This window comes from Caloenas nicobarica, chromosome 2 (assembly GCF_036013445.1).
Source record: "Caloenas nicobarica isolate bCalNic1 chromosome 2, bCalNic1.hap1, whole genome shotgun sequence".
In the NCBI taxonomy this organism is placed as follows: domain Eukaryota; kingdom Metazoa; phylum Chordata; class Aves; order Columbiformes; family Columbidae; genus Caloenas; species Caloenas nicobarica.
In genome coordinates, this window is record NC_088246.1 from 58,822,765 (window position 1) to 58,850,335 (window position 27,571).

The 27,571-nt window shown below is 41.1% G+C and overlaps 1 protein-coding gene across 7 annotated transcripts in view; it reads left to right on the forward strand.

Annotated features, from left to right (window-relative positions):
- HECW1 (HECT, C2 and WW domain containing E3 ubiquitin protein ligase 1) overlaps nucleotides 1-27,571 on the forward strand; it is a 266,955-nt gene that overhangs the window by 175,690 nt on the left and 63,694 nt on the right. For 6 of the 7 annotated variants that reach the window (XM_065627747.1, XM_065627745.1, XM_065627748.1 and 3 more), the window contains 5 exons: nucleotides 10,457-10,599; nucleotides 12,618-12,718; nucleotides 13,965-15,311; nucleotides 18,726-18,827; nucleotides 24,142-24,292. In XM_065627747.1, the coding sequence (XP_065483819.1) occupies nucleotides 10,457-10,599; nucleotides 12,618-12,718; nucleotides 13,965-15,311; nucleotides 18,726-18,827; nucleotides 24,142-24,292 (1,844 nt within the window). Of the gene's footprint in view, nucleotides 1-10,456; nucleotides 10,600-12,617; nucleotides 12,719-12,827; nucleotides 12,875-13,964; nucleotides 15,312-18,725; nucleotides 18,828-24,141; nucleotides 24,293-27,571 lie in introns of those variants that run through there. The other variant, XM_065627752.1, reaches the window with a different exon arrangement.

Below are 27,571 nucleotides of genomic sequence, written 5' to 3' on the forward strand. Positions count from 1 at the left end.
TAAGATCAGATTCTGCTAAGCCAAAGTGCTGAATATTGTCGTGTATAATAATGACAAATGATAAGTACTTTGGGAGAGGTCCAGACAAGCTACTGATGGTGTCTAGGCCAATACAGGGTCAGTGAGGAGAAGGCAGCTGCAGAAAATGACAAATGTCTTCAGACAGGGAACTTGTTACAGATTCAGGATTAAAGGTCCTGCTTGTTTTCTTACTCCTGGCTCTAGTTTCAAACTGGTGCATTGTTCAGCGACATCTGTACTGTTAAATGAAACAAGTGAGTTCCTGGAGACTGTGTGCCACTGGACAGCTTGACTTTAAACTGCTAAGTTAAGCAGACGTTGCTCTGGCAGTTCACACGGTTGCAAGGGCATAGTGGTGAGTTGTCCTACCATGCTGATTTAAGGTAAAACACAAAGGAAATCTCAAAAGGAAGGGCCCACTTCCTAAATCTTCTGTACATCTGATATTAATGGAACTGAGAAAGGTGAATGTTGATCATATCTCTTCTAATACTGATATTAGAAAAGTAATGACGCTATTCCCATGTTGTTTTATATTGAGACAATGTGTCTGTAGCCAGATTCTTTGGAAAAAGCTCCTTTAAGAAGATTTAATCTGTCAGCAAACAGTAAAGCGATAGATAGTTCAGACAAGCAATAGAGATCATGAGGAATCATAAGCAACAAAACAAAGTGGTGAAAAAAGTAGTTCATATACTTCCAGCTGGTTGGCAAATTCTCTCGATGGTTTTGTAAATAAAGGACTTCAGGCCTCTGGATTTTCCCTTAGACATATTTATGGCATTTCTTTCTTAGCTGTGGCAGTTTGAGCTAACTGCTACTTCAGTTGTTGTTCATTTGCTTGTTAGATAGAGACCCTCAAGGAATGGACAATGAGATGAGTACAAAAATTGGCTGTTGCAACCATCCAGCATATTTAAAGTAGTAGGAAGTGTCATCTATTAAATGACGCACTGAATTTCATCTCTGATAATTCTAGCTCTGGAAGAGTAGATTGCTTTAAAGTGGGAGCGCAGTCCTAGGATACAAGCTATGTCAACTCCCTGCATCTTTGCTGTTTGTTTCTTTGCCTTGGACTTTACAAATATTGTTAAATTATAGCTGAGGCACAAAATACTGTTTGGGGTGGTTGCTTTATCACTCTGAAGGTAGCTGCGTTTCACTAGTGAATTAGTTGATGTGTGTAAGCAGACGTGTTCAATACTCTGTTGCAAGAGCACTTCACAAATAGTAGTTAATGTGTCAGATCTGATAAATAGAATTACAGTATTTTCACATGTGTAACTTCTACTCAGCACCTCGGATAACCCACAACCTTTCAAAAAATGCTGCACTTGAATAACTTCTCACGTAACCTGTCTCTTCAGATTACTAACACAAAATCAGAAAAACAAAACAGTCAGGGGCTTGAATGCCGGAGGGAGGTGGTTTGGGGAGAGAGGGCTTCTGTAATGCAGGCTGTTGTCAGTGATAGGAACACTGGGCTTGGATGCTGCCTGCAAGGATGCCAAGATGACATGAATGCAACTGACCGAGTGCTGGTTTGCATCTGCTTTTCTCAAGCTATGCAGCTTCATAACTTGGGCACTGATTCTGTGATCATGAATGCTGGACTGGTATATGGTGGACCACCCAGCACTACTGGGATTGAAAGACACTTTGTCAAAGTAGCCAGATCATGTGGTATGGGGTTTAGGTTAGCTTTCTGCTTCTCTTGGGGCTTTATGTTGGCTTTATGTGATGGGTGCTACCTGATTTAGCACAGACCTAGAGTGATGCAAGCAGCGGATACTTGATCAAAAATGAATCTTTCCAGAACAGTTAAACCATTAACTATGCTTTGATATATTTGAGTCAATGGTATGAATTTAAACAAAAGCAGGTTATATTTTATCTGATTTTGATCTAATATTCAGAGCACTACATGCTAACTGTCCTACCATGGCCTCACAGAATCATTGTGATTTCAGCAGAAGTCCAACATATGAAAAGAGCAACAGGAGTGTCATACAGATTGAACTACTTATTTATTGTTTAACTTAGATAACATTTTCCCCCTTTCCTCTGGCAGATACAAAAAATCTGCTGCAGAAACTTGGAGGCCTTTAAACCTAAGCTTAAGTCCAATATAGGTGCACTGAAATGCAGAGCCTGAATTCAGTCTGAGTTTTGCCAAAGGTGTCATTTGTAATGAGTAAAGCCTTGTGAGTGGTAGCTGCACATATGGCCAGGCAAAGTGTAAAACATGGTTTGACTACACAGAAAAGCTGTGATTTTACAGCTGCAGTTTTTTGAATATCTGGTGATGACTGAAGTGTGAAAGCCCAAGACAACTTCCGTTTCTTCAGGAATGGGTTATGTTGTGAAAAATACGTCTAGATTTTTTAAAATATCTTATTCTTCTAGAAAAGCATTTTAATTGCAACTTCTGTGTGTAGAAGACTATCAGTCTTGCTAATCTTGTACACTGTGCTCATGAGAGTCCTCAAATATTTTCAGTCTATGCTGTGCGAATAAATTTGTATACAATGTGTGAGAGATGAAGAAAAACCCTGACTCTTTAAGCAATGTTTGCACCTGGTTTATCCAGAAGTTCTTTTAAATTTCTAATGTCTTAGGACTGAATTTTGTCATTAATAGAGTAAGAGGTTTCTTGCAAAACTATCGAAGCTATCAGAGAGAATTCCTGATGAGACTATTAACTAGTAACTCTGAGTGTTGTCGAATACATGAAATGGATGGGAAGGACTTTTTATTCCTTGTTTCCAATACAGAGAGGTAGTGAAATCTGAGGGAGAAATCTAGGAAGCCAGTTTGCTGAAGGCCCTATCCAACTTTGAAGGAATTCAGTAGAAAGGATTGAATCTGACCTTAGAACAGCAACTGTCTTCACCTCTTTTACTGTAAGGAAAAAAAAAAACCCAACCTACCATTGTGTGATGCCAGAATAAGGTACCGCGTTGAATCTGGCACCCTGCGGTCACTGTTCGATTCCAGGACTCTGAGGGTATGTATAGGCAGCGGTGGAGCTTTGTGCTTGACACTACTGACTCTGCAATGTTTTGTATTGTCATTGCGGAGTACTGTAGTAAGTTTAAGAAACTGGAATTCCCCACAAGCTTATCCAGTTGTTCATATGAGTAGTGTTGTGTGGGACAGCAGTGATATGTAGAGCAGGTTTTTGAATGGGGAGCAGAATAATACAGATGGAGAGTGGTGAGTGCATTAAGAGTGTAATTGTTTCACTGGATTATTTGAAATGAAAAACCCACTAATGAAATATTTAGCTGAAAGACTAAATCTGTCTTCATCCATCAAATGTAATTTACAGCCTTTTAAGATTTACTTCTGCTTGTATTGTCCCTGTGGCATGATGGATATCACAAATAAATTTTCTTTTTAATTATATTGCTTGTTCAACTCCAAATCAAGAGCCTAATTCTTCCTGTCACCAATGTATTAATTTACATACCTTTCACCAGCTATTATACTGACTATTTTTAAAGAACTTGACTTGCACTTGATTTGTCCAAGTGGTGCTAATGGACGTACTCTGTTCATTTCAACAACTTCCTTGATAGTTACTGAGAGCTGATCACTGTGATCCATCCGTATTCGGGGGTGCAAATAATGTTAGTAAAACTAAAAACATGGGAATTCATCATCGTCATTAGCTGGTTTTCTATGAAAACTATTCTCAAGCTCTAGAAATTCTATTCTCTATTCTATTATCTCATAAATGGATACAGATGAATTCTACCAGGTCAGCATTAGGATGTGCCTTCTTTCTTTAGCATAAGTCACACATTAAACCCCCACAAGATCTATTTGCATTGAGAAACTTATTAATCATCTGCGTATGTAAAACCATTGTTGGGTCTGGAAGCAAAGAGGCACTGAGAAGCAGGTTACTGCCTGAAACCCCTTCAGTGGTGTTCACTACAGTGTTTTCAGATCTTGCTCAAAGATGGCAGCAGTAATGTAAAACCAAGTATGTATTTAGGTCATTAAGATGGTGTGAGAGTATGAATGTGTCAGCTGATCCTAGGTAGCTTTGATTCTGATTTGTGTCTCTGTGGGAGTGAATCTGCAGGTGGTGGCTGTATAAAATCTGAGTAAATGAGAGGAGAATCCTAATGACTTACTACTGACCAGAGCCAAAACTGATGATACGCTGTTTACCCCCAGAATACTTAATATGTTGATGTGATTCTCTCCATCATGCCACTTTTGCTCTTCCCTCTCCCTCCCTTCTGTGGAAATATGGAATATTATTTCTATAGAAATAATTAATAATAGCTTGTTGATTTTTAGTACCTGATAAAATATGAACTAAAACTTTTATTTTAGATGGGGCATCTAAGGCTGTGCCTGGTGCAGATTCTCCAGTGTCTAATAAGATGTGCTATAAGGCTGCGGTTTTTCTCTTAGTGAGGAATTAATAGGGTCTCTCTTATCCCACTGCCTCTTTTCATTAAATGTGTAGGAACAAAGCAATAATTGGATCTCTTGCCACTCTTAGGAAGTGAGACAGGCATTGACAAATGGCTAAAGAAGAGGGGAAAGTAGAGACGCAATGGCTTTGCTTCTAGGGCAAGTCCATTTCCTCCTAGCCGTCATAATTCCAGAGGGATGCAAGAATATCCTAAAAAGGAAATAATTGAAGAAGACACTGAGCAAGTAATACAAATACCAACTTATTCTATAGATTGTGGTTCTTCATGACTCAATGAGTCCATCTACAATAGTATTTTTCTTCTGTTCCAGAGAGCAGTTTCAAAGCAAATCTCCTCATCTCCCCACTAAAGACACCACTTGGCAGTCCTAAAGTGCATGGGCTGAATTACTCTTAGCAGAAAGTAAGCCGAGAGATGTGCTTCAGGAGGGACCCTAACACTTTTTAGATGATAATGGGAGTTCAATCCAGGGCACCAGCCCAGAGTTACTTCGTGGTAAAACCCTGGCAACGTGTCTGGATGTGGTCACCAGGTGCACAGCACCAGCTGCTTTGCTCTCCAGATCTGCTCCTGTTGTACCGCACGTCTTCCTGACGCAGACATGGCCTATGTATTCCACAGGTCAGGAAGTACTGGTCACCACAAGGCCTCCTTACCACTGCTCATGACACGTGCTTTTTTCCCCAGTATCGCAGGGTATAAACTGGAACACAGGAGGTTCCATTTAAATTTGAGAAGAAACTTCTTCACGGTGAGTGCGACGGAGCACTGGAACAGGCTGCCCAGGGAGGTTGTGGAGTCTCCTTCTCTGGAGACATTCAAAACCCGCCTGGACGCCTTCGTGTGTAACCTCATCTGGGTGTTCCTGCTCCGGCAGGGGGATTGGACTGGATGATCTTTCGAGGCCCCTTCCAATCCCTGACATTCTGTGATCTTCAGTCATTCCTTGTGTTCAGGCTTTCTGCACATAGCTTTCTTTTAGGAATACACCTAACATAACCATTTCTTATAGCAGTCCTAATACATTTCTAGAGAAAAATAAAAAGGTTTTCTCCCACTCTGGAGCTCAGCACTCAGAGCTCCCATGTACTTTCTTCCAAAGCCCCTAACTCTGGAGGTTTTCCATTCTGGGATACTTCCAGACCAGACACAGGGGCAGCTGGTTGACCACCTCATCCTTCCAGTGGTGCTCCTCACTGTGAGGGTGTCCACGACCACCAGTCACCTACATCTAACCTGTAAACAGGAGCCCTCTCATCCCTAGGCAGTAAGGATCAGACAAGGGGACAGCTGATACACTGATGAACTACATGGACAAGATGGGCTCTAAGACTGTTTCTAGGGCCAGGAACCCTGTGAGGAACAGGTTGTTCATAATGGTAATTTCTTGGCAGTTTTGTAGAGGCAATCTGCCATCTCCTTTGTGCAGCGTGCTGTGTCATGGATCATCTCAAGTTCTAAGAGTCATTTTGTACCAAGCAACAGTTGATGTGACGTGCAGGGTAATGCACTGTGACTAATGCAACATTGCAGGCAATTACTGGTTTGGGCTAATCAGAGAACAGAGATTTAGCTTTTTGTTTATTACCCATTCGTTCCCTGACTGCTGTAGATAAACTATAAATTTCGAGTCCAGTGATACCTTGTAAGAGTTTTTTCCCTCGTGTTTTGTAGAATGCATTTTACTTGAATTTTGGTTAAGGATCAAGTAAAAATATGAAGTTCTAGCCATCACTTACAATTTTTGTGGGTTGTCTTCCCATGTGTCCTGTTTTCTGCTGTTATCCAAATAAATACATAATCAGTTATTAGACAAACTCTTTTCCTTGGGTGAGGCTTTAGGCTTGAAGCTATAGCTGGTTTGGTAGATGAGTTTGCACCTGTGCTGAAATCAATTACTTCCTTTGAAGTTTTATATTCATGTACAAAGAAATCCTCAGACAAAGTCACAAACGATATCCATGCAGCCATTGTCAAGTTTGGTGGACCTTTGGACAGCTGGAGAGGCTAAACCTTTTGAAAAAGTTAAGTAAGGACATCAGAACTTAAAAACTGCCAGAAATTACATTTTCACTTTGTTCTTTGACTGTGAAAAAAGCCCTTTTATGTAAACTTCAGGACACTCTGCTACAGTTAGTCTCAGTGTAAACTTTAGTTTAGTATCTTTGGATTCCAGCAGGTTCCATGAAGTTCTTGACCAGGCCTTCAGAGTTTGCACTAATGGTAGTCATGCAAGGAACTTAAATTTTTGTGGAAAAAAACCCAACCAATGAACAAGCCCACAAAATAAGCTGTGACCCCAATGACATCTTAAAGATTGCTGTGTTAGATTGTGAAAGGAAATGCATGGTAGACGATGCCAGCTACAAAATATACAAGACTCTGGCTTCAAGGAGTGACTGTCAGAAAAATCGGAAGTCTTTTTAAAATAATATATTTGGGCACATTGTACTAAAGCCTTTATATTCTTGTTTTTCTGCAACTGTGACATTATATTTCTTTTTAATGTGAAAGCTTAATTTCTGAGTCAATTCTGTAATACTAAGAGTTGTGATAACAAGAAAAGTTCCAAATAATGGAAGACTTAACAATAAAAATTGTGATAGTGGCATCAAAAATAGCAACAGACTTATTCTTAAAATGCAGCACTTCTGGTTATCAGTGGTGTAGTTTGTGGGCACATATAAGAAGCCACATCAAGCTTTCCTTATCCTGAAGAAGAAGTTGTTTTTTATTTCTATTGTGATCTTATACCTCCTTTGCTCACCCCTCCTTGGGATGAATTATTAATCATATCACTGAGTGTGAACCCAAGGGTACTGCAGAATTTATAATTGGTGTCTTCTTTTTTTTTCAACTGAGAGATGAAGCTCACAATGTCATCTTCACAAAGTGGCCATTTCTCTGTAACCATTAGCAAATATTAGGCAAGGAAAGGGTGTCGTTTATTACAGCAGTAATATAATACTAATGTATTATGTTAGTTAAATTGGAGAAGACCATGAAACGCAGTATCCTTTCTCTTCCAGACAGATAGGATAGTAAAGGCCGAGGCTTGAACAGTATAAATGCAGCCATTGTTTTGTGGCTAAGGTACAGGGGCCAGCACTTGTCAGAAAAGAAGATGAACAAAGAGAGATAAATTAGGGTTTGATGGCGATTTGCTTCCGTATCCAAAGAAGACAGTCTCATCTTCAAAAATCACATGAACCTGCATGTTTTCAAAAGTGATTGACGACTTTTGAAATTGAGTTTATAAATTTTTGAGTCCTCAAACCTAGGTGTTTTGCTGGGATCCATTTTTCAAGGGGCCAGAGGCCAGTGTGTTCTGCAAACAAGGATTCCTTTGGGCTTTTCAGCGTGGATGGCCTGAGCCTGAGGCATCCACAGTCAGAGATTGCCTTATGAAAATCTTTTCCATTAAGGATTAAACTAGATGAGAGCAACAGCAGGAGCAAGTGCATAGATAATGGAAAACTGAATGATGTAAAATTATCACTATTTTACAAGCTGTCTGCAAACCTATTTCACTGAGTTCACTTTTGATCTTAAACTGCAGTTGTTTCCAACAGGTAAAACCTTTGAGCTCTGCCACAAGACACTTCTGGTCTTATAGGCTTAATTGTTTTTCCAAGATGCTGATGTTTTTAGGTGTCAGAACATTCTCCTAGCAGAAGCACTGGCCAACTGTGACCATAGACAGGGGGCTGGTCACAGGGCAGTCTTATATATCCCTAACTGCAATGTGTTTGAGAGGTGATGGAATTGGAACACAATTTGATTTTACATCATTATCTCTGTGCATCTGAAAGGCACTGCTGGTCAAGGAAAAAAGGACAGTTCCGTTGGTTGATTCCAACACACCTTGGTCCATGCATCCATACCAGCTGCTCAGGTGCTAATAGTTGCTCTGGAAAACGTCAATGTGTTTCTTGTGCAAGAAAGGAACTGTCAGACGGCGTTCCATCTGAAATGGAAACAAATGTCTGTGCAGATTCTGATTTTCTTGAGAGTTGTACAACAAGACAAAATGTTAACAATATAGGAAGGTGCAGACCATTAAACCTATGTTTTACTTTCCACTTATGAACAGTTCAGTCTTTTAGCTGTGTGTGTGCATGGTCTACCCCACGGAGACTTTTTTTATAATATAGGTGTCAACATCATAATAGTGGAGAATTCCTTAAATGGCAAGCTGCTGTACATTACAATAACCTCATTTGGTTAAAAGTTAATTCCATTCTTCTGCTTTCCTTGTAAGTGTCATGAAGTGGCAGTTACCCAAGGTTTTTAGCAGGTAAAACAATAATGGTAATACAATTTCATTTTATAAGGAAACTTTCAATATGCACGTGGAATTAATGTTCTCCCCTTTGTTAGGTTTAACCTCTTTGATAACCCGTTGCAGAGATGTAGAAGAAAATGAGAAGACAATAATGCTTAACCTGTTATTTGAATTGTATTTCTCTGGTTATTTGCATTTTCGCAGGGCCTAATTAACAGAGTATCCCACTCGCATTCATTTCACTTGAAGCGGTTTGAATTAAGCATTTCTGAAAATTAGATCATGATTCAATAGAGCAAGCAATTTAGGGCTTAACTCCGGGCCTGATAACCCAGAGCATGATGCTGTTGTGAGGATTGCTTTTGGCAGCAGGAAAGCTAGAAAATCCTTTTATCCATCTCAATATTCACTTACTACAGAAGTTGTCTTCCCGTTCAATACTGACCTTTCAGTTAGGTGAACAGCAGTCTTAACAGTTTTTCTACTCTGGCGCACCACAGCAGAGATGTGCTTTTTTTGATTGATGATATTTTAATAGTAGCAGGTCTGTTTGGAAAAAGGATTCAGTGACCTGTGTCACCAGCTCCCAGACTGAACAGAATTTAGCCAATCTAGGAGCAAGCAAGGCAGAGTTATCTAACAGATCTCCTTTTCACTATTATTCCTAAATAGAGCTTTGCTTTCCTTATGGGGATATCTGGACATCTCCAGGTACCCTAATGCTCCCATGCTTGGAAGCTGTACATGTGAACTTCCTTGCTCCTGCAACCTAAAATTTCACCCTTCTTGTTCCTACCTTAGGTTTGCATGCACACAGTCTCTAAAAGCTTATTGAAACATTGCTCACAAATAAAAATGGATGTTCTTAAAGCCAGATTAGCTGAGGTGGTGGTGACATGTTTCAAAGCACTTGGTGACAACAACAGTTTTGGATGGTGCCATGCATGTCTTCACCAGTATCATTTGTTCCGGTAGCCAGTGTCGTGGTTTGCCTTCTGGTTTAGATCTCTGTGGGATCATGGTGGGACCAGGTGAGGAGATTGATTCAAATGAACAGTCTGTTCAGACTTTTTCCTTTTTACGGTAGAGCAGGGATGAGCAAGAGAGGGAGAGATTTCAAGACATATCTGAAAAGTCTGATCTTGTATTCTTCACCTCCTTAGATGCTCACTTCTCAATAGCGGAGGTGTGCCTTACAACTGAAGCACCACAGACAGCCAGAGGACTAATTTCACTTGGAGGGAAGCGCTGGCTAAACATCTGTCCAGGCTGCCAGCTCAGTTGTACTTATTTGCAGCTATTTAAAGTTTTTAGAACTTTAGGAAAAAATATAATATGCGCAGTTGCATTTAGATCAATAATCATTTCCAGGGCAGAGTTCATTACGTTTCTGCAGGTCTGTTGTCCTTACAGTCAGCAAGCCTTGTTGGATAGTACCATGACATGGATAAACAAAATTTCTGCATTCCCTAAGCCTGATTCTGCAGCATGACTCAATACCTGTAGGGTGCTTTCACCTGCCTGCTGTGAGGCCAAGCTCTTTTTATTTTGCAGGCCTATGCCTTGAGGTCCAAGGACTGTTTCTGTCCCGTGAAAAATCCAGAGACTTACAGAGGTCGATAAGCTGCTAGCAGCTGTGTGGTGTTGTGGCCCAGCCACCAACTTCATGTTCTGTGCTCTTCCTTTATTGCAGCAATTCAGCTTTGTCTCCCTGCCCACGGATGTCCTGGAAATAGAAGTTAAAGACAAATTTGCGAAGAGCAGACCGATCATCAAGCGTTTCCTGGGAAAACTCTCTATGCCAGTTCAGCGCCTCTTAGAAAGACATGCCATAGGGTAAATTTGCTGCTTATGCTACCTTCCATTGTTTAACAAGTGTGTTGCTGTTTTGAAGTCCCTGGTGATATATCATTATAGTTGATATAATGATGTTGAGGGGGAGTTATTAAACTGACAGTTGTCTGATGAATTATGTTGATCGCAATTAGAATTTATAGGACTATGGGCCCAAAAGAATTCCCTCTGTAACCCTATCCATTGCATTTTGAAAAATGAGAGCTGGCATTTAGGAAAGAAAATTGTTCTGCGTGTATCATGGCTGCAAATCTGGAGAGTGCAATATTTTCAATTTGAATATTATTTTAATGTTATCAACAGGCTGTTTACATGTTTCAGAGAATTATCTGTGGGCTAAAATCGTGCCAGATCTGTTCCTCCTCCTTTTAATTTCTGGACAGTGGAAATATTATAAAAACTACTTGTGGCATATTGTAACTAAATCTTTCTGACCCTACCCTGCTGCCAAGGAATAACCAGTTCACTTGATTTCACCAAACCTGCTCTGCTTCCCCTTTGCATGAAAGTCCTGGGAAGGTTTGTGCTTCCGAAGTAACAAACCGATTTTAAGAAGATGGATAGTATGCAGACAAAACCAAAAAATAGCCCTAAACTACAAGGTTCAGACCTTGAGGAGCAAGGAAAGAAAGAGTCATCTGCTGAGGAGAGCATAGACAATGCCATTCCCAAGAAGGCATTCTTGAAAATCAGATCTCAGTTCAGCAGAACAGCAGGAAGCTGAGCTTGTTGGAAGCATTTTTGAACAGCTGGTTCAGAAACTGGCTGTGATATTGACAGCTGAGTCTACCAGAAGGGACTAAGCTACCTCCCTGTTTCTCAAGTGGGGAAGACCGAGTAGCTTTTTAGAAACCAGATGGAAAAGACCAGCTTGGGGAAGGTAGAGCCCTATAACTGATATCACCGGCTTCCCTCTGTATGAGAAGATTTCTCATCATCTTCTGATTATATCTTCCTATTTTACTTTCTTATTGTAAACACTGTCTATTTAAGGATATAGTTTGCCAAGAGCAGTGCCTCCAACCTGCACCTAGATCTGGCTTAGTTGTAATGCCACAGTGGCTTTTAAGTCTCAGGCAAACTCAGTGAGAAGGATACACAGAAGTTCAGAAAGATCATACACGAATCTTGAGATTGTCTCATTTATGTGAGTTTCTGATGCATGTGAAACTATCCTAGCAAATATATTGTGCCCAACTAGAAGTGAACTATGTTTCTTCAAAATATGTATAAATATTACTATTTAGCAAACCCTTTACACTCAAAAATGCTTTGCAAACATTGATTCAGCCTCATTTTGGGCAGCTGGGAAGTTAATCTCTTCTATAGTTTCATTCTGTTCTGAGGGGTGGATGAAGTATGGCAAAGGGAGGGACCTGCACAAGGACAGAATGGAGTCATTGATCAACCTTGTCAGGAAGGTGTTCTCCTGATATTTCAGCTTCATAGAGGTAAGAGGGGTGAAAGAGATGAAGAGTAGTCATTCAGCCAGTTTGCAAAGAGGAGGTGGTAAGCGGGGACTGGCCTGTACAGGATTTTGAAAGAAAGGACAGGAAAGCTGAATTGTATGCAGGTGGTGAAGGGAAGGAAATACAGGAATGCAAGATTCTACAGAAGGATAGATATGGTCAGATCAGCAAGCAAGTGAAGTCTTGTTACAATAGCTGAAGTGGGAGTTGTTTGCTTCCCATGTCAATATTTTCATACCCATACTGCAGAAGTTCCATTGCCACCGTTCTCTCTCTATATATACATACATGCTTGTGTATCCCAGAAGCCTGTCTTGTTCACTGACACAGCTGTTCCATTGTAATTGAAGACATTGTCCTCTCCTTTTCTGCCATTCGTTCTCTCGTATGCAAGTCAACATGCCCTCATGGCTGGGTTAAATAGCCTTTGAAACACGTTACATATTTCTTGTGGGACACAGCAGCTTTATCTATGCACAGTAGACATTGGGTAGATTATAGTCTATTGTGACAATATTTGTTTTCTTTCAGGGACAGGGTTGTAAGCTACACTCTGGGTCGCAGGCTTCCTACAGATCATGTCAGTGGCCAGCTGCAGTTCCGATTTGAGATAACTTCTTCTATCCATCCAGGTAATTGTCAGTCTAAACCCATCATTTATCTAGATTTTATTTTTGCTTTGCATTATTTCTCCCCAGAAATCTGAATTCATTCCTGGCTGCTTTGGGACTTTGGGTACAGTCATGAGCAAAGGAAAGTGCATAAAGTCCCCCATCACAGGATGCATCGTGAGTCACAACTTCTCCCTGTTTCCCCTTAGCTTAGAGCTATTGGTGTCTCTTATACCCCTGTTCTTGGCTGCTTCAAATATTCTGCCGTGTCACTGGGAGAGAAGAGGGTAGAAAACTAAAATCTCATCTGCTTCTCTATCACTTATCCTGGTGAAGTGCTAGATGGGCTGTAATCTGTAGAGTCATCTGCATTTGAGCACTTCATAAGTAAAAATGGAGAATGTAATAGTAGAGATGATTAGAAACTTTCTCATTTTGATTATTTGTAATGAAAAAAGTAAAACAAAAAATAATTCAATGTTCCCCTCCATCCCTCCCTTTTGGTTTGGTTTTGGTTCACATTCTCTTGTAGTTACTAGAAAGTCACCATCATGATGGTTTAAGTTTGAACCTTGGTTTTCGTGTCGAAGTCTCAACAGCCTTGCTTGGGGACTTTTTGCCTCTCTATGGTAGTGCCCTTTCAGGTACACTTTGTCAAGCCAACAGGAGCTGCATTACTGGTTGGAAATCATGATCTGCCCCTTGCTGGAAAACCCTGACTTCTGTCTTTTGACTTTTTGAACGGTACGAAAGAGCCCAAGTTGTCTGGCATCTGGGAGGAGGTGGTACAGATGAGGATCACATCAAAGGATATTTTGGGGAAGGTTTCCACTTTTCAGGGGTCTGAAAATCAGTTTTTTAAGTTCTCTGTTGTGGAATCCTGTTAGCTTCAGCATGACAAGAAAAATGTCATTAAAACTTCAGAGAAGGCTGCCTTGTCATGCCCATGATATTCCCTCTAATGCCAGTTGGCTCAAAGAATGTGTTACCTTCAGGTTATGTTGCAAGGAGGCAGGGTGCTACATGCAGATTACCACCATGAGTAAGCCCTATGATTGTTAAATCCACTCTAAAAAGACTGCCTAGAAAAAAAAAAAAAATCAGCATTTCTTGATAGTTGCTCAGTTGCCCACTAACTTCACACTGTAATTTATGCTTTTAATTTTCTCAGATTGCTGTGGATGCCTGTGTCCCCATGGCCAAGCTTCTGGTTCAATCAACACTTCTTTTTAGCAGAGTAAGTAATTTATTTTTCTGTCTCGTACAGATGATGAAGAGGTCTCCATTAGTGCAGATCCTGAGCCAGCTGACCTCCAGGAAAGCCCTGTGAACAACCCCACAGAGGAAAGCCTCGGTGAGCCTCCATGCATCAACACAGTGACCTCAGAAAGTACAGCTCCAGAACATCTAAATGGATACGGTGTGAACAGTGTCGATAGCCCAGGGGCTGTCAAACCACCTGGGGAAGTCAACCAGAACAGCTTAAATGAAGAGCTAGCAGGAGATGGGGAGGTCGATGCGCTGCCAGTTCCTGAGCCCTTGGAATCCATCCCAGGAGAAGTGCTGCCTTCTACAAGTGCTACGGACCTCACGGAGCAGCTGGCTCTGCTGGCTTGCATGTCTCCTCCTGAGACTGAAGTTAGGGAAAATAACAAAGTCAATTCTGGTACTCAGGGAGATGGTGGAGTAGTTATTAATGAGGTGAGTGCAGATGTACATGCTGGCAAGGACACGGAGAAGAGTCAGGAAGAAGAAGGGGCTTCAGCCCAGGAGGAGGAAGACAACAGGCTACAACTGAGGACAACAGCAAAGAGGAAAAACAGGCCATGCTCTCTGCCTGTGTCTGAACTTGAGACAGTCATAGCTTCAGCTTGCGGTGAGCCAGAGACCCCACGCACGCACTACATACGGATCCACAACCTGCTCCACAGCCTGCCCTCAGCACAGATGAGCAGCGATGGGGAAGAAGAGCAAGATGGTTGCAACGGTGGGGAGAACGACGAGGAGTCTACCGTCAAGGAGGCATTGGAGAAGGAGGTGGTCAGTGAGAGTGAGACGGTGGCAGCAGAGCCTCCTCTGGAAAACGAGGCTGAAGAGAACTTCAGCCAGAGCACGGTGCCTCCTGGGACCTTGGATGAGCAACTCTCTGACTTAAATGAAGGGCTGTTGGATGGGGAACACTCCAGGACAGGAAGTGAGAGCGAGTCAAGCTCTAGGCCCAATGGTGACAACGAATGTGAGGCGTGTGACACGTCTTGCTACAGCCCATCTTGCTACAGCACTTCCTGCTACAGTACCTCCTGCTACAGCACTTCTTGCTACAGCACCTCCTGTTACGACAGTAACAATCGCTTCTCCAGCCATACCCGCTTCTCCTCCGTCGACAGTGCAAAGATTTCTGAGAGCACGGTGTTTTCCTCACAGGATGATGAGGAGGAGGAGAACAGTGCTTTTGAGTCAGTGCCAGATTCAGTACAGAGCCCTGAGCTGGACAGGGAGCAAGTGGATGGCTCCTCCCAGTGGCCAGATGAACTAGTAGCTCATGGTGGGAATCCAGAAAGAGCCACAGAGAGTCTAGACACCCCAGTAGCAGGTCCAAGCAGCAGAAGAGAAGGTTAGATCCTGAGAATCAATGCGCTAAGCAACCCTGATTATCTGGATGTCACAGAAGGCATCAGATAATCGAGGTTTCAGATAGCTCACGGTTTATTTCACACAAATCCGGGGGCTGTGAGCTGGGCCAGATATCAGGGAGGGTTGGATAATTGAGCCTGTCCTTAAAAATCCCAGCAAAACCAAATAAATCAGATGGGGATCTGTATATATGGATTCCTGTAGATATACATGCATCATTAGAAAATCAAGATTAGCTACTGTAGTTATGTGGCAGATCAGCGTTCTCATATCCACCAACTCATTCCTTATTTCTCGGGATTGTTCCATTTCACGTATCTGATGTGCTGCCATGTCTCTGATAGTCAGCGAGAGGACCAGCTTGTCCTTGTCAAGGGACAGATATGCTGATTTACACCAGCTAAAGATCGGGGCCAGCGTCTGTATATGATTGGTAGCCATGCACAGTCATAAGCATGGAGAAATGCAAATATTTGTTTCTTGAACCCAGTTTTCTAGCCCTATTTGTTCCAGTTCCTTGAATATCAAACAAATCTACCTCAGATTTCACGGACCATAGGGCAACTCAACAGAGATTTTTTTTTTCTTAGATTCTTTGAAAATTGAACCATATTGAACAAAATTCTCATCTCCTTATCCTTCTCTAGAGAAAAACATACTTAAGAAAGTAATTTTTTGTCTTCGTCATTTAGGTACTGTTTTTCCCAATCCCTCCAAACTGTTAAATTAAATTCCTCCCTTTGGTAACTCATTTTATGTCATATGGAGTTACGTGAAGTGTGGGTTTGATCACTCATCTATATGATGTATAATTTTTCTCCAGCTGAAGAAGTAAAGGCCTCAGCAGCAGCTAAGGAGTATACAGAGAGGTCAAGATGTAGTCTTTGCATTCCCAAATGCAAGAGGTAGTCTTTGTATTTCCAAATCCTGAGTCATTTGTCTCCCACTGTAAGTGACACCAAACTAAAATGGCACCGAAAGGATAAAATATTTGAGGATCACTGGGAAACCCCAATCAAAGCATCCTTCTACCTTTACCTTCTCTATTCAAAATTTATTTACCCATATTTACCCTCACCTTCTCACTGCCGCAAACTCTGTCACAGCAGAAAGAAAGGTGTAAGGGTGGCTTTACACGCTGGACTGTGTAAAGACTTTCTGGACAGCTGAGCCTTGGCAATTATTTGGTCTGCAGAGCAGAATCTAGCCCAAGGAATTAAATTATCAGAAGTACACAAAGGTATAGAAACCCACAATTTCCTCCCTTGCAGGCGAAGGTCTTTGCATGGGATCAGTATTTATGTGCAAGTATACACCTAAGGAGGCACGAGCATATGTGTGTGTGAGACCATGCTTACAGATTTGATGGTTATTTTGCACTGTGTGCAGTTCTGAGAGGGGCTGTGAGGGGAAACAGTGTCTTCTGTATATGGATTCAGTACAGCTCCAAGACCGTGCCCCTTGAGCTTCAAAGGGCACTGCCGTGTTCATGTTGGTTTGGCTTTGATTAGCTGAGAGGGTGTATGTCTGAAGGGCAGCCCAGCTCTTTGCACTCTGATATCACCAGGGTGCTTCAGTAAATGTGCACGTTGCATCGTGACTTGGCAGCTGTTACAAATACAGTAGATGTGGTCACCTCCGTCCACTCCAGGTGACTTACACTACCATGCTTCTGCTGGCTTGGCATAACTATCTTGACTAGGGGAATGTCAATTATGGTGAGGTAAGTAAAGAAAAAAAGATGGATGATCTGGGAGTTGGTGCTGCAACACCTGTAGTAACAGCACAGTTTTGAAGGGCTATGAGGTGGACTTTTAGCACTGAGCAATAACTTACATAACTCTGCTGTCTGTTCAAAACATGCGGCAGATGCAACTGTGAGATACGCCTGTACACAAGTGGTTTAATGAAGATGTTTAACAGGCCATACGGTATCATCAGAGCACCTAGAAGAGGGAGTGTTTTCATCTAAGATCTAAGTGATTTTTCTCACTTCTGGATGGTGTGAGATTTTTTTACAGTTTTCTACAAAATTGGCTTCTGCCTTCTAGCTGTTGGTTGTTTCTCTTTATATAAAATGTTCATTCTTAGGCTGTTAAGATTCTGACATTAAGGACAGCTAAGCCAGGCCAGCACACAGCGCGTCTGGCTTAGCTGAATGGTATGATTTTTAATTTTGAAGTATCTTTGTGTAATTTTCTGGTGATGTTGAAAACGCTAAATATATTTTTTTTCCTCTAAACTGCATCTTGCCGATGCATGAGATGTTATATTTATGGAATTCAGGTTGTATCTGTATTAACAGGCCCACCTGGAGCTGGAGGTTATAGTGAAGAGCTGTTACCACACAATATGGAAATGTGTCTGTTGGTAGGATAAACAGTCCTGGTTTCTAAGGTTTTAAGGACAGACCAAGAAGAAATCTTAATTCTGGAACCGAACCCATGAAGTTTTAATGTGCAGGTTCCTTATTTTCACAGTAAAGTCTAAGATAAGGAATGCTTTTTCATCTCTGTTGTAACTTCTTAGTTTCCTAAAGGATTCTATAAGGATTGACTGGATCTCAAGTTACTTATTTCTTTTAACAGAACATGAGTTTGGACATTTGCTTAGGTTTCATTTATTTCATATTTGGATACATAGACATATATACAATGCTAGTGTTTAAAAACTTCCTCTGCACTGTCTACTCTGTGTCTCTCTTCTTCTTTCCCTCTTCTGTATCTCAGGTCTTCCTTCTTTATCTCAGGTCCTGACTATATCTCACTATCTTTTGTCCTCTTCTACCACCTGTCTCCTACCTGTTTCTGGTCCTTCTCTCATTCTCCCTCCTCCCACCCAAGATGGACTCTTTGAATTTTGAAAAAGACCTATAGAAGGGGATGATCTGCTGCTTTGCAGAGACTGCAAAATCCTGCCACTCTGGTTGACTTATACAGCCATTGATCTTTTGGAAAAGCAGAGAAAGATCCAGGGCAGCTTTTAGCCTCATATTCCACTGATGGGACGAATTAAAAGTTGGAACCAGGATTTTGCGTGTTCCTGCCAATTTCTGCAGAAGCTTGAGTTTGGTTGTACATGCACAGTATTTCTCAGAGATCAAGCCTGATTCTTCTCTCGCTTACACTTGTGTGTCTATGAGTCCAGAATCTGGCCCATAATAGTTTAGCATTGACTCAAACCTGAGCTCAGAGCCTTGACTGCATTATTTTAATAATTCTTTGGCATATGAGTTGTTGTTAACATAGCGCCTGAAAATAGGAATAACCAGAGCTGCTAGTACACCAGGCTAACCTATTTAAAAAATAATCACTTGTTTTACAGTAGCACATTTTTTAAACCACATTGTGAAAACAGTGAATGACTGTCAATGTCTTGAATATCTTGTCCATAGGTGATTGTCCTTTACTCCATAATTCTCAGCCAGTCAGCCAGCTTCCTTCTCTGAGGCCTGACCATCATCACTACCCAACTATCGATGAGCCTCTTCCACCAAGTAAGCTTTAGTTTTTTAATTTATTGCATTTTTCAGCTTTTCCTGTTAACCCAAACAGTGTAGAGGTCAGTATGTCTTTCTAATTAACCCCATCTGTTCTGTATATACATCTCCAGAACCCAAGCAATACGCCCTTTTGTTTCCCCTATTTGATCCTGCCTTCAATTGTCGTCATGTTATTTCGAACAAGCTCCATAACCTTCCCTCTGCCTTGGTCCCTCTTCTTTCTTAGCTACTATGAAATGAAAATAATGTTTCCCTGTTTCCAGTCAGTGTATTTAGACTGGAATGAGTGGGTGTCGTTCAGGTGTTCCAGAAGCTTCACTATAAAGCTTTCTGGATGGTGTATCAGCAAAGTACTCTGATTTTTCTGTAATGCTTGTCTCCAGGCTTTCCATAACCAACTTCAAAGATGGTTCGGGGTGGCCGTCCCTGTGGTCTGTCAGCTCTGCTTGCAGGTCCAGTGGGAAACTTTTCACAGTCAGGGTGGTCCTAGGACAGACAAGTCCAAATCTGAGCAAAATCAGCAGAAGCTGGAAATAGGCAACTCACGTAGAATGTGCTGTCTTTGGATTTGATAATCGGTAAATTTTATGCTCATTGTGGACTGTAATGGCGTCTCCCATTGCATTGGATAAAAATGAGGGGGTCGTAAGTAACATGATCAGTTAGCAGGTTGAAAATATGGGATTTTTAGCAGCGGATCAACAGCTGGAGATGTTCTCACTTTTCTCTGTGGCCTTTCCCTTGTATATCCCTGGAGGACTATCCTGCTTTTTGCATTGGCGTTAAGTGCCCAGCAGAGTGCACTCTATGCCCTGCAACGCGCTGCTGATCAACTTCAGCACATGATTTAACACCTAAAATGTGCAATGCCTCAGAAAAACAACCAGGCGTATAAACAAAGCACTCTTGTTTTTTTCAAAGCCCAAGCAGGGAGCACACTTATTTGGCCTGTGGTGCCCTCCACAAATAATTCCTCGTTTACCAACCGTGCCGTCAGTATTGCCTAAGCTAAAAATAGCCCCAATGCTGGCGTCAGCTGCACAGTAGAATGAATGATTCAAATGCCTTTAGCCCAATGAATTCTTATTAGAGTCCCACTCTGGCTTGCCAGTGAATGATGAAATGGGAATGGTTACCTCTGTAACAGACAAATATTTCTCTTCCTCCCACTCTTATCTCAACACTTTGTGAATAGGGCACATTCCCCATTAGATGACGTAATGATAGGACACTGACACCAAGTCAGGTAAACAAAACATACTACGAATCTGTTCCGTATTCTTCCGTCACCAATTTAATAATTTTTTCCTCTTTCTTTTAATTGTCCTCAAAAGGCAAGTATTTCTACTATTGGTTTTCACAAGTGCTTTCACAACAGGGTTTAAGGACATGAAATGCAATGTGGGATGATACCGTATGGAAGTGATATCCATTTGTGGGATTTTATTTTAGAATTTCCATATAACATAATTTTTACAATAAAGGCTGACACTGTGAGCTTAACTATATTGATCTTAATAGCAATAGACTGTACTAAGTTATTTTTTAGGGGAAAAAGTTGAATTGGATAATATTGCCTAGGAAGCCCGTTTCTGAAAACTCTACATTAAGTTTTAAGGTAACTTAGAAATGAAAACTATAGCCTTAATCTAGAAATGTTTCTTCTTTTAGCATTTAGTCTCCCTATCTCAGTGCCTTAAATGCCTCTTAATCCTAGAAAAACAGTTCTTCAATCCGTGAAAGGAAGAAGCTCTATACTTTAAACCTGAGTTATATGATTAAACCTGGCTTACTTCTCACATGCAGCATTAGCTACTCCAGTAGAGTTAAAGATATTTTACCACTGCTGCAAGTTCAGTGTTGACTGGTTTTACTTTGGTGATGGAAAATCTTTTGGACAATCTTCTTTCTCTTGTGAATATTTTTCTGAATAACTTTGTTTCATCATAACCCCACAACAGCTGGTCTTAGGAAGGAAATTCCGTTTTGGACGGTTTTATTTAGAAAAGGTAGAACAGATTAATTATCTATGTAGGAATGTTATATGACCAGTCTGAATGTGAAGGCCTATACGCAACTGACAGAAGATCTGCAGAGTTTGTATGGCCTCATGACAGTGTTAATAGTAACCCCTTATTATGCATGTGTTTGCTAGTACTGCTGGAAACCCTACAGAACCAAAGCTAAGACAAACGCTTGTGCCCGGTTCAGAGCTGCTCTTTGCCGGAGATGTGGCTGAACTTGGAAAGGGAAAGCATATTTACTTTGTCCCATGAGGACTGTGGTCCTGCCAGAAGAAGTTGTGTCTTCTGGTATAGATCAGAGCAGTTTCAGAGACTGCTGTGAAGTATGACTTGGCTGATGGAGGACAATCGCTAGAGAACAGAACCTGTCCTGTCCTCGACCTGTGCTCCAGCATGCTCTTAATGTGAAGGTTAGATGGAGGTTAGTCTCTGTTGTAGTCACAGTTTTATTTTGCCTGAAAAAACAACAAAAGACTCTGAGGGGATTTGGTCGCTTCCTAGATCGCCTATGCCCCTGAAGTAGCTTGAAGGAACTTGAGCACATTTCAGAAGCAGAGTTCTCTCTGGCAATTCACCTGTCAGCCTATTCCTCTCTCTGTGCAGGTATCCATCCATCTGTCCACAAATCTGCTATCATATGCAGCTTCAGTGACTTGTGTGACTTACAGGTTGTCTTGTGGGAAGGCAGAAAGTGCACCTGCCACGTGTGTACAACAGAAGTATCAGCATCTGTCACCCGTTGACAGCCTTCCTGGGTGACCAAAAGAAGAGTTATTCAGCTGATTAGAAATGCTGTTGCAAGGAGAAGTACTGCTGCAGGTTTCTCAAAAAACACATGGCACAGAGTTCCTAATATTTTAGCATGCCAGTGCGAATGTCAGTGTATGGTTTCAGGTGTATATACCCATAAAGTAATGAATAAAGTAGTGCTCTCAGATAGGTGTAGTTCACGTCTGTAGGTGCTACTGCTGGATATCTGATATATCCAACAGAGATAGCCTTCCTGAAGTTGTAATCCAGTCCACATGATCCTGACCTGATGTTTTCACTGTGACCTCCAAGCTCTGGACAAGTTTTGTTGCTCCTAGATTTCTAAGTATTATGCTTAGGAGCTTAGGAACTCCCAGATGCATTTAATTAGAGACACAGCAACATAACCTCTAGAGCGAGTAGCGCACAGGGCTGGATTATGAGAAGCCCTGTTTGACTGTGTAATCGGGTAGTATTATTCTTACTAAGTGTCCATCAGCAGGCTTCAGACCAATATGACCAGGTAGTGTCTTCTGTAGGCTGCCTAGAGTGTGGATCTACAGCATTGCCTATAAGCTTCTAATTATCCATCAACTTTTATTATTCTCAACTTGTTACATGTATACTACAACAGTGTGGGGTGAGAGCTAGGATTTGTTCTTTGCCATACAACAGCAAGGAAGATGAAGATCTTAGTGATGTTAAGGTACATCATGTCACCTTTGATCTGACCAAGATTATTTCCTTGAGGATATTGCAGATAATGTATAGCTCCAGAAGGACCATTCCCCACCCATGGAGGTACACCTGCCACTAGCGACAGTGGGCTCATTGGCCGTCAGCCTGCCTCATGTGTCAGTCTGATTTCCTTCAGTGTTCATCTGTTATACTTGATGTGCTGTTTTTCACTGTCTTATGTTTTAGACATTGTTTTCACAAAGCTGTGATCTTGTTCTTGAAACAGCTACAACATTCTTGGGAAACTTTACCTAGTGGGAGGAAGAGAGAGTCTTCTACTTAAAATTATATAGTGATGTTCACAATGAGAGACACCGTATGTGTACCTGTGGTGTGACTACAGGTTTTGCATGTATAAGGACTGAGGTACTTACAGGCAGCTTTGAAAGAAAAAACACAGGCGCACAAGGGTCTTGTGGGTTTGGAGTCTTACAGAAAATTTCTCTAAGGACTCCCAGTACCCATCTTTTACGATTTGTGGGATTAACATGTCAGGGACAGCCAGCCTGCCATAGACTTAAGACAGCCCACACTTGGCTGGGAGCAGCCCAGGTGTGGGAACTGAGCTTAGCCAGGGTTAGCATTCAGGGGATGGGAACTGGTCATGAAGGATGGGTTTCCAGACAGCAGGAAGAGGTACAACTTCAGTCCTACTCTCCTGAAGTATGAAATCCGGCTGATCCTGAATTTGATCATAGAGAGCCATAGAAGAAGGAATGGACTCGTCAGGGAGGAGGGTATCATAGTAAGAGTATGGGAATAAGAGGAAGTGTTCATCCCCAAAGGTAATCACCATATGCGATTTTGTGTGTGAATGTGAGGCCTGTATATAAACACATGTAGAAAGTATGTGCATATAGTTACATAGATATGTCATCAGCTGATGCATCATGTAGAAATATGAATCTAGCAAGCCTAATTTATATCACTACTCCATACATTCCAGTTAATTTGATATGTGGCTTTGCTAGCTAACTCACTTCTGAGTTTCTCCTGTTCCAAACACTTTTTTTTATTAACATTACCATTTTCCACAAGCCATCATATACCAAATAACCTTCAGTTTTCAATCATGGGACAACTTAAACATTAGTAGGAAACAATAATGATGGAAGGCTCAATATTACACTGCAAACATTTTCAATCAGGTTGGCACTCGTCAGAGCTCTAGATTTATAACAGTAATCTGTTTAGAGAGATTTCTAAGGATATGTCTAACCAAACTGTGATCAGTTTTCAGGGGAGCCTTTAATTGCTCTATGGTATCATTCGAAGCCACCATATAAAAAAAGAGAGAAATGAAATGTTTTTTCTGAAACATAACAAAAGAGAAAACATGGGGTTTGCCCTATTAGCTCAGATGTAATCCATTTCTCCTAAGGGTTGGTTCTATGTGGCTACCCTGACCCGCAATGAATCCAGCCAACTAGTATTACTAACTGAAAAATTATCCAGCCCTTTAAAAAATGTAGCCACTATGTCACTTCTTTTCATAGTCTATGGTAATGAGTTCCATAGGCTACCTATGTGCTGTGTGTGAAAAGTTCATGTATATGCGTATACGTCATATACATATATATACACAAGCACATAGTATATATACACAGTTGAAGGTATACTTCAAATATATACACATAATATATATTGCACGCATGTAGACTCTATATATAGTATCTCTTGTGTGTATATACCCTGTCTGTGTGTACGTATGTGCGTGTATATGTATCTCCCGCATTTAGGTTTTCTGGAAGGCATCACACTGACAGCATCACCCCTTCCTTTTTTTCCAACCCTAGATTGGGAAGCTCGGATAGACAGCCACGGGAGGGTATTCTACGTTGATCACGTCAACCGAACCACCACGTGGCAGCGCCCCACAGCCGCAGCAACGCCAGATGGGATCCACAGGTCGGGCTCCATCCAGCAAATGGAGCAGCTGAACCGGCGGTGAGCACTTGCACCTATGTTCCCTTGGGATCTGCGCTCCCCTTTTTCCACACTGCCCCAGTGGCTTCCTTTCTTCCCCAGTGCATCGCGTTGGGCTCCCTAAGGATTTATCTTTCCTCCTTGTCAGAGTCCAATGTACACATTCCTGTCTCTGCCGCTGATGTCTGTCAGCCTGCTGGTGTGCCTGCTGTGGGTGTCCGGTGCCCAAAAACTTGCCCACATGGGAAGCGCTGTTGAGTGAAAGACGTTGCAAAATGTTTCAAACAGCAAGAAGCTTTTGGAAAACTTTTTTTGAAATGACTCCCAGAATAGAAGGGAGTGTTATTCTGAAAGATGGAGTCACTTTTGCTATTTACTATAAGAGTAGTATCGATGGGTCAGCATCCAGTGCTACGCTGCAGAGGTTTCTGAGCTGACTGCTATTGAAATAGTGTCGCCATATCAGTGTGGCATTTCTGCTCAAGGCCTGTTGAAAGGTCTGTCTCTTTTTCCAGGGCAGAGCATCGCTGTAATAGGACTGTACACATTTCTAGATATAGACAGGTCTGCTCAGTGTTGCATTGGGCCCTGTAAATCTGTCAGTTCATTCTGAGCTGGCTGAGATACCTCTTAACAGGGTGCGCTTTTTCCCTTTGTTTGACTTGTCCATGCATAGATTTGTGTATCATTTCCTTCTCATGCTTTCTTTTTGGACTAAAAAGAGAAAAAATAAACAGTTGGTCAAAGATCCTCCCTTTTTACTTCAGAAAAGATTGGGGTTTTTTATTCCCTGCTTACTGTAATGATATGGTTTCTAGAAAAAGACAAGCAAATCTACAATTATATTCAATCGTAGCATGTAAAATGCCACAAAAGTTTTTTGGTCCTTTTTTCTGTGCTAAGAGAAAGATCTGCAGCTGAGAGAAGGATGCAGAGTTTCAAAGTACTCTCTTCAAAGTGAAGAATAGTTTGGGAGTTACTGTGTGTAAAGAGAACTGAGCCCTGAATGACAACAACTAGAAAGTTAATATAACCTGTGGAGAGCAAACCAGCATTCTTAAAGTGGTTGTTCTGCAACATAAGTTGACACCATCAACACAGTCTTCAAGAATTTCTGCTTTTTTCACCAAACTTTTGGATAGCATTTCATAACATGCGTTACGTCTTGCAGAGGTGAAAGACCTCCTCAGTGTTTGTTTTCCTTATAGCTTTCCTCAGAATGTGTCAAGCTACCATGTATATATTATTAAAAAAAAAAAAAAAACTGAAGAAAGTAAATATTTAATTTAGATTTATTTCAAAGGATTTACATGACTCCTCTGCCATTTAGCATTTGTCTTTAAGAGTGATTTGGGCCATGTCAAAGCTCAGACTATTTGGTTGCCACTTAAGCAAATTGTCTGCTACAAAAAGCAGAAAGCTCTGTTGTGGACATACATCAGCTATTTTTAATTATTTTTTGAGACTGAACTCGTGTAAGTTCAGCACAAACAGGAAATAAATAAGTGCTTGTGAGAGTCTGCATAGGAATTTACCATTCTGTTAGTTAATGCAGCATAATCATTAAACCAGCTATCTCAGCAGAAACTGAAGGGTAGGCATTGTCTTTGTGACTGCCTTGCTTCAAACTTTATTATTCCATGTTTTCATGTAGACTGTCTGGCTTTCTTGGTTATGACTTGGTTACCACTCGTTTGTCTTGGGAATTGACAATTAATAAGGGCTGACATTCTTTGAATCTCTCTATTTTCAGCATTCACATCCCCAGTTGCAAGGTGGGAAGTATAGAGGGTTTTCAGCAGTGGCATCTCTCTCCTTACTCGAGTCCCATTGGACACCAAGCACTTTGCAACTTAATAAACATGAACTGTCATGGCTTCTTGGGACAGAGGAAAAAAGCTGATGATTCTCTCTGCCAAAGACCTCTGTTGAGTGGAGAAATTTAATACGGAGGTCTCCTATTGTTGCCAAGTTTGGGAACCTTTCCTGATATTCTAGTAAAAGAGATTCATACTGAATCTCTGAGCATTTGTCCCGTGGCAAGTTATTTCTCTATTTTTAACCTGGCTGATGTAATTTTTTAAATTACTGTTTCTCTAAAGCTAATTTCAAATATTCCATGTCTCCAGATTTCAGGATTGGAGGAAAAGAACTTTTCATAAATGGTTATTATCAACACTGAGGAGGATTGGGCTTTGTTTTAAGCACTCATTTTAGAAATACTGTTTTCAAACTTTGTTATTTGAAATGTTCTTCAGCCAACACACCTGAGAATCATTTTAGGTGAGACAACAGCAAACATAGGCCTTGCTGATAGAATTAGCAGCAGCTTGAACTTTTGCTCTAACCTCATACAAAATTTGGACTCAAAATCACTTAGCAGTTAGAAAAAACTTGGCAGCTTTTCTTTTTAAACCAATCTACTCACTTTTTGTTTTCCTGGTTTCATTTGTTGGAAAGGAATGGAGAGAACAAAATATTACAAGGAAGCCTGGTATTTCCAGTCCAGCCAAAACCACAAAGCTTTGGAAATTCAGCTTGGGGAAGGAAAAAAAAGAAAAACAACACAACAAAAGCAAACACAAGAACCACATAGCTGTGATTGAGCCTAGTCCTGCTTCCTTCTCTGCTCCGAGCTTCCCATCAGCTGTACTAGACGCTTGAGGATATAGAGGATGCAAAACTGGAATCCAGGTGTTGGGCAAACTCCAAAGACACATCTATACTTCTCATTTTAAAGACTATTGCTCATTTTCTACAGCACTACCTACTACTACTTCGCTTACTGTTAGCGAAGCAGATAACAGCCCCTTGTTTTCAAGCTCTCTTGGAAAGATCCTTTGCACCATTTGTGTATCTAGACCTGTCTTTACACTAATTTAAAAGATAATAAGTAACAGAAGAAATTGTAATCATAATAGTTAAGACAACCACAGTGTGGTATTTCTAAACCTCCATTTCTTTGACAAATCGTTTTAAAAGGAGACTGAAATTTCCAGAGGCATTCCTGTAACTTTTGCACTTCAGTGTTTTTTCCAATTACTTTGGCATTTTCTGGTATTTATATAAGATGATTTTATGGTATTGAGACCCAAAAGAAAAGTGTAGCCTTTTGTTGGCATACAACTAGTGTTACTCTTTAAGGTTTGCCAGTAGGGATTTTCTACCATCTAGTTAAAGTGAAGCTACAAGGTTTTTTTATATGTGTGCTTATATATATCCCTTGATTATACAAACTGCTTTTTTTCCCCCCCCCTTTCTGTTGCATGTGGGTGTTGTAAAACTTCTCCAGTACTGGAG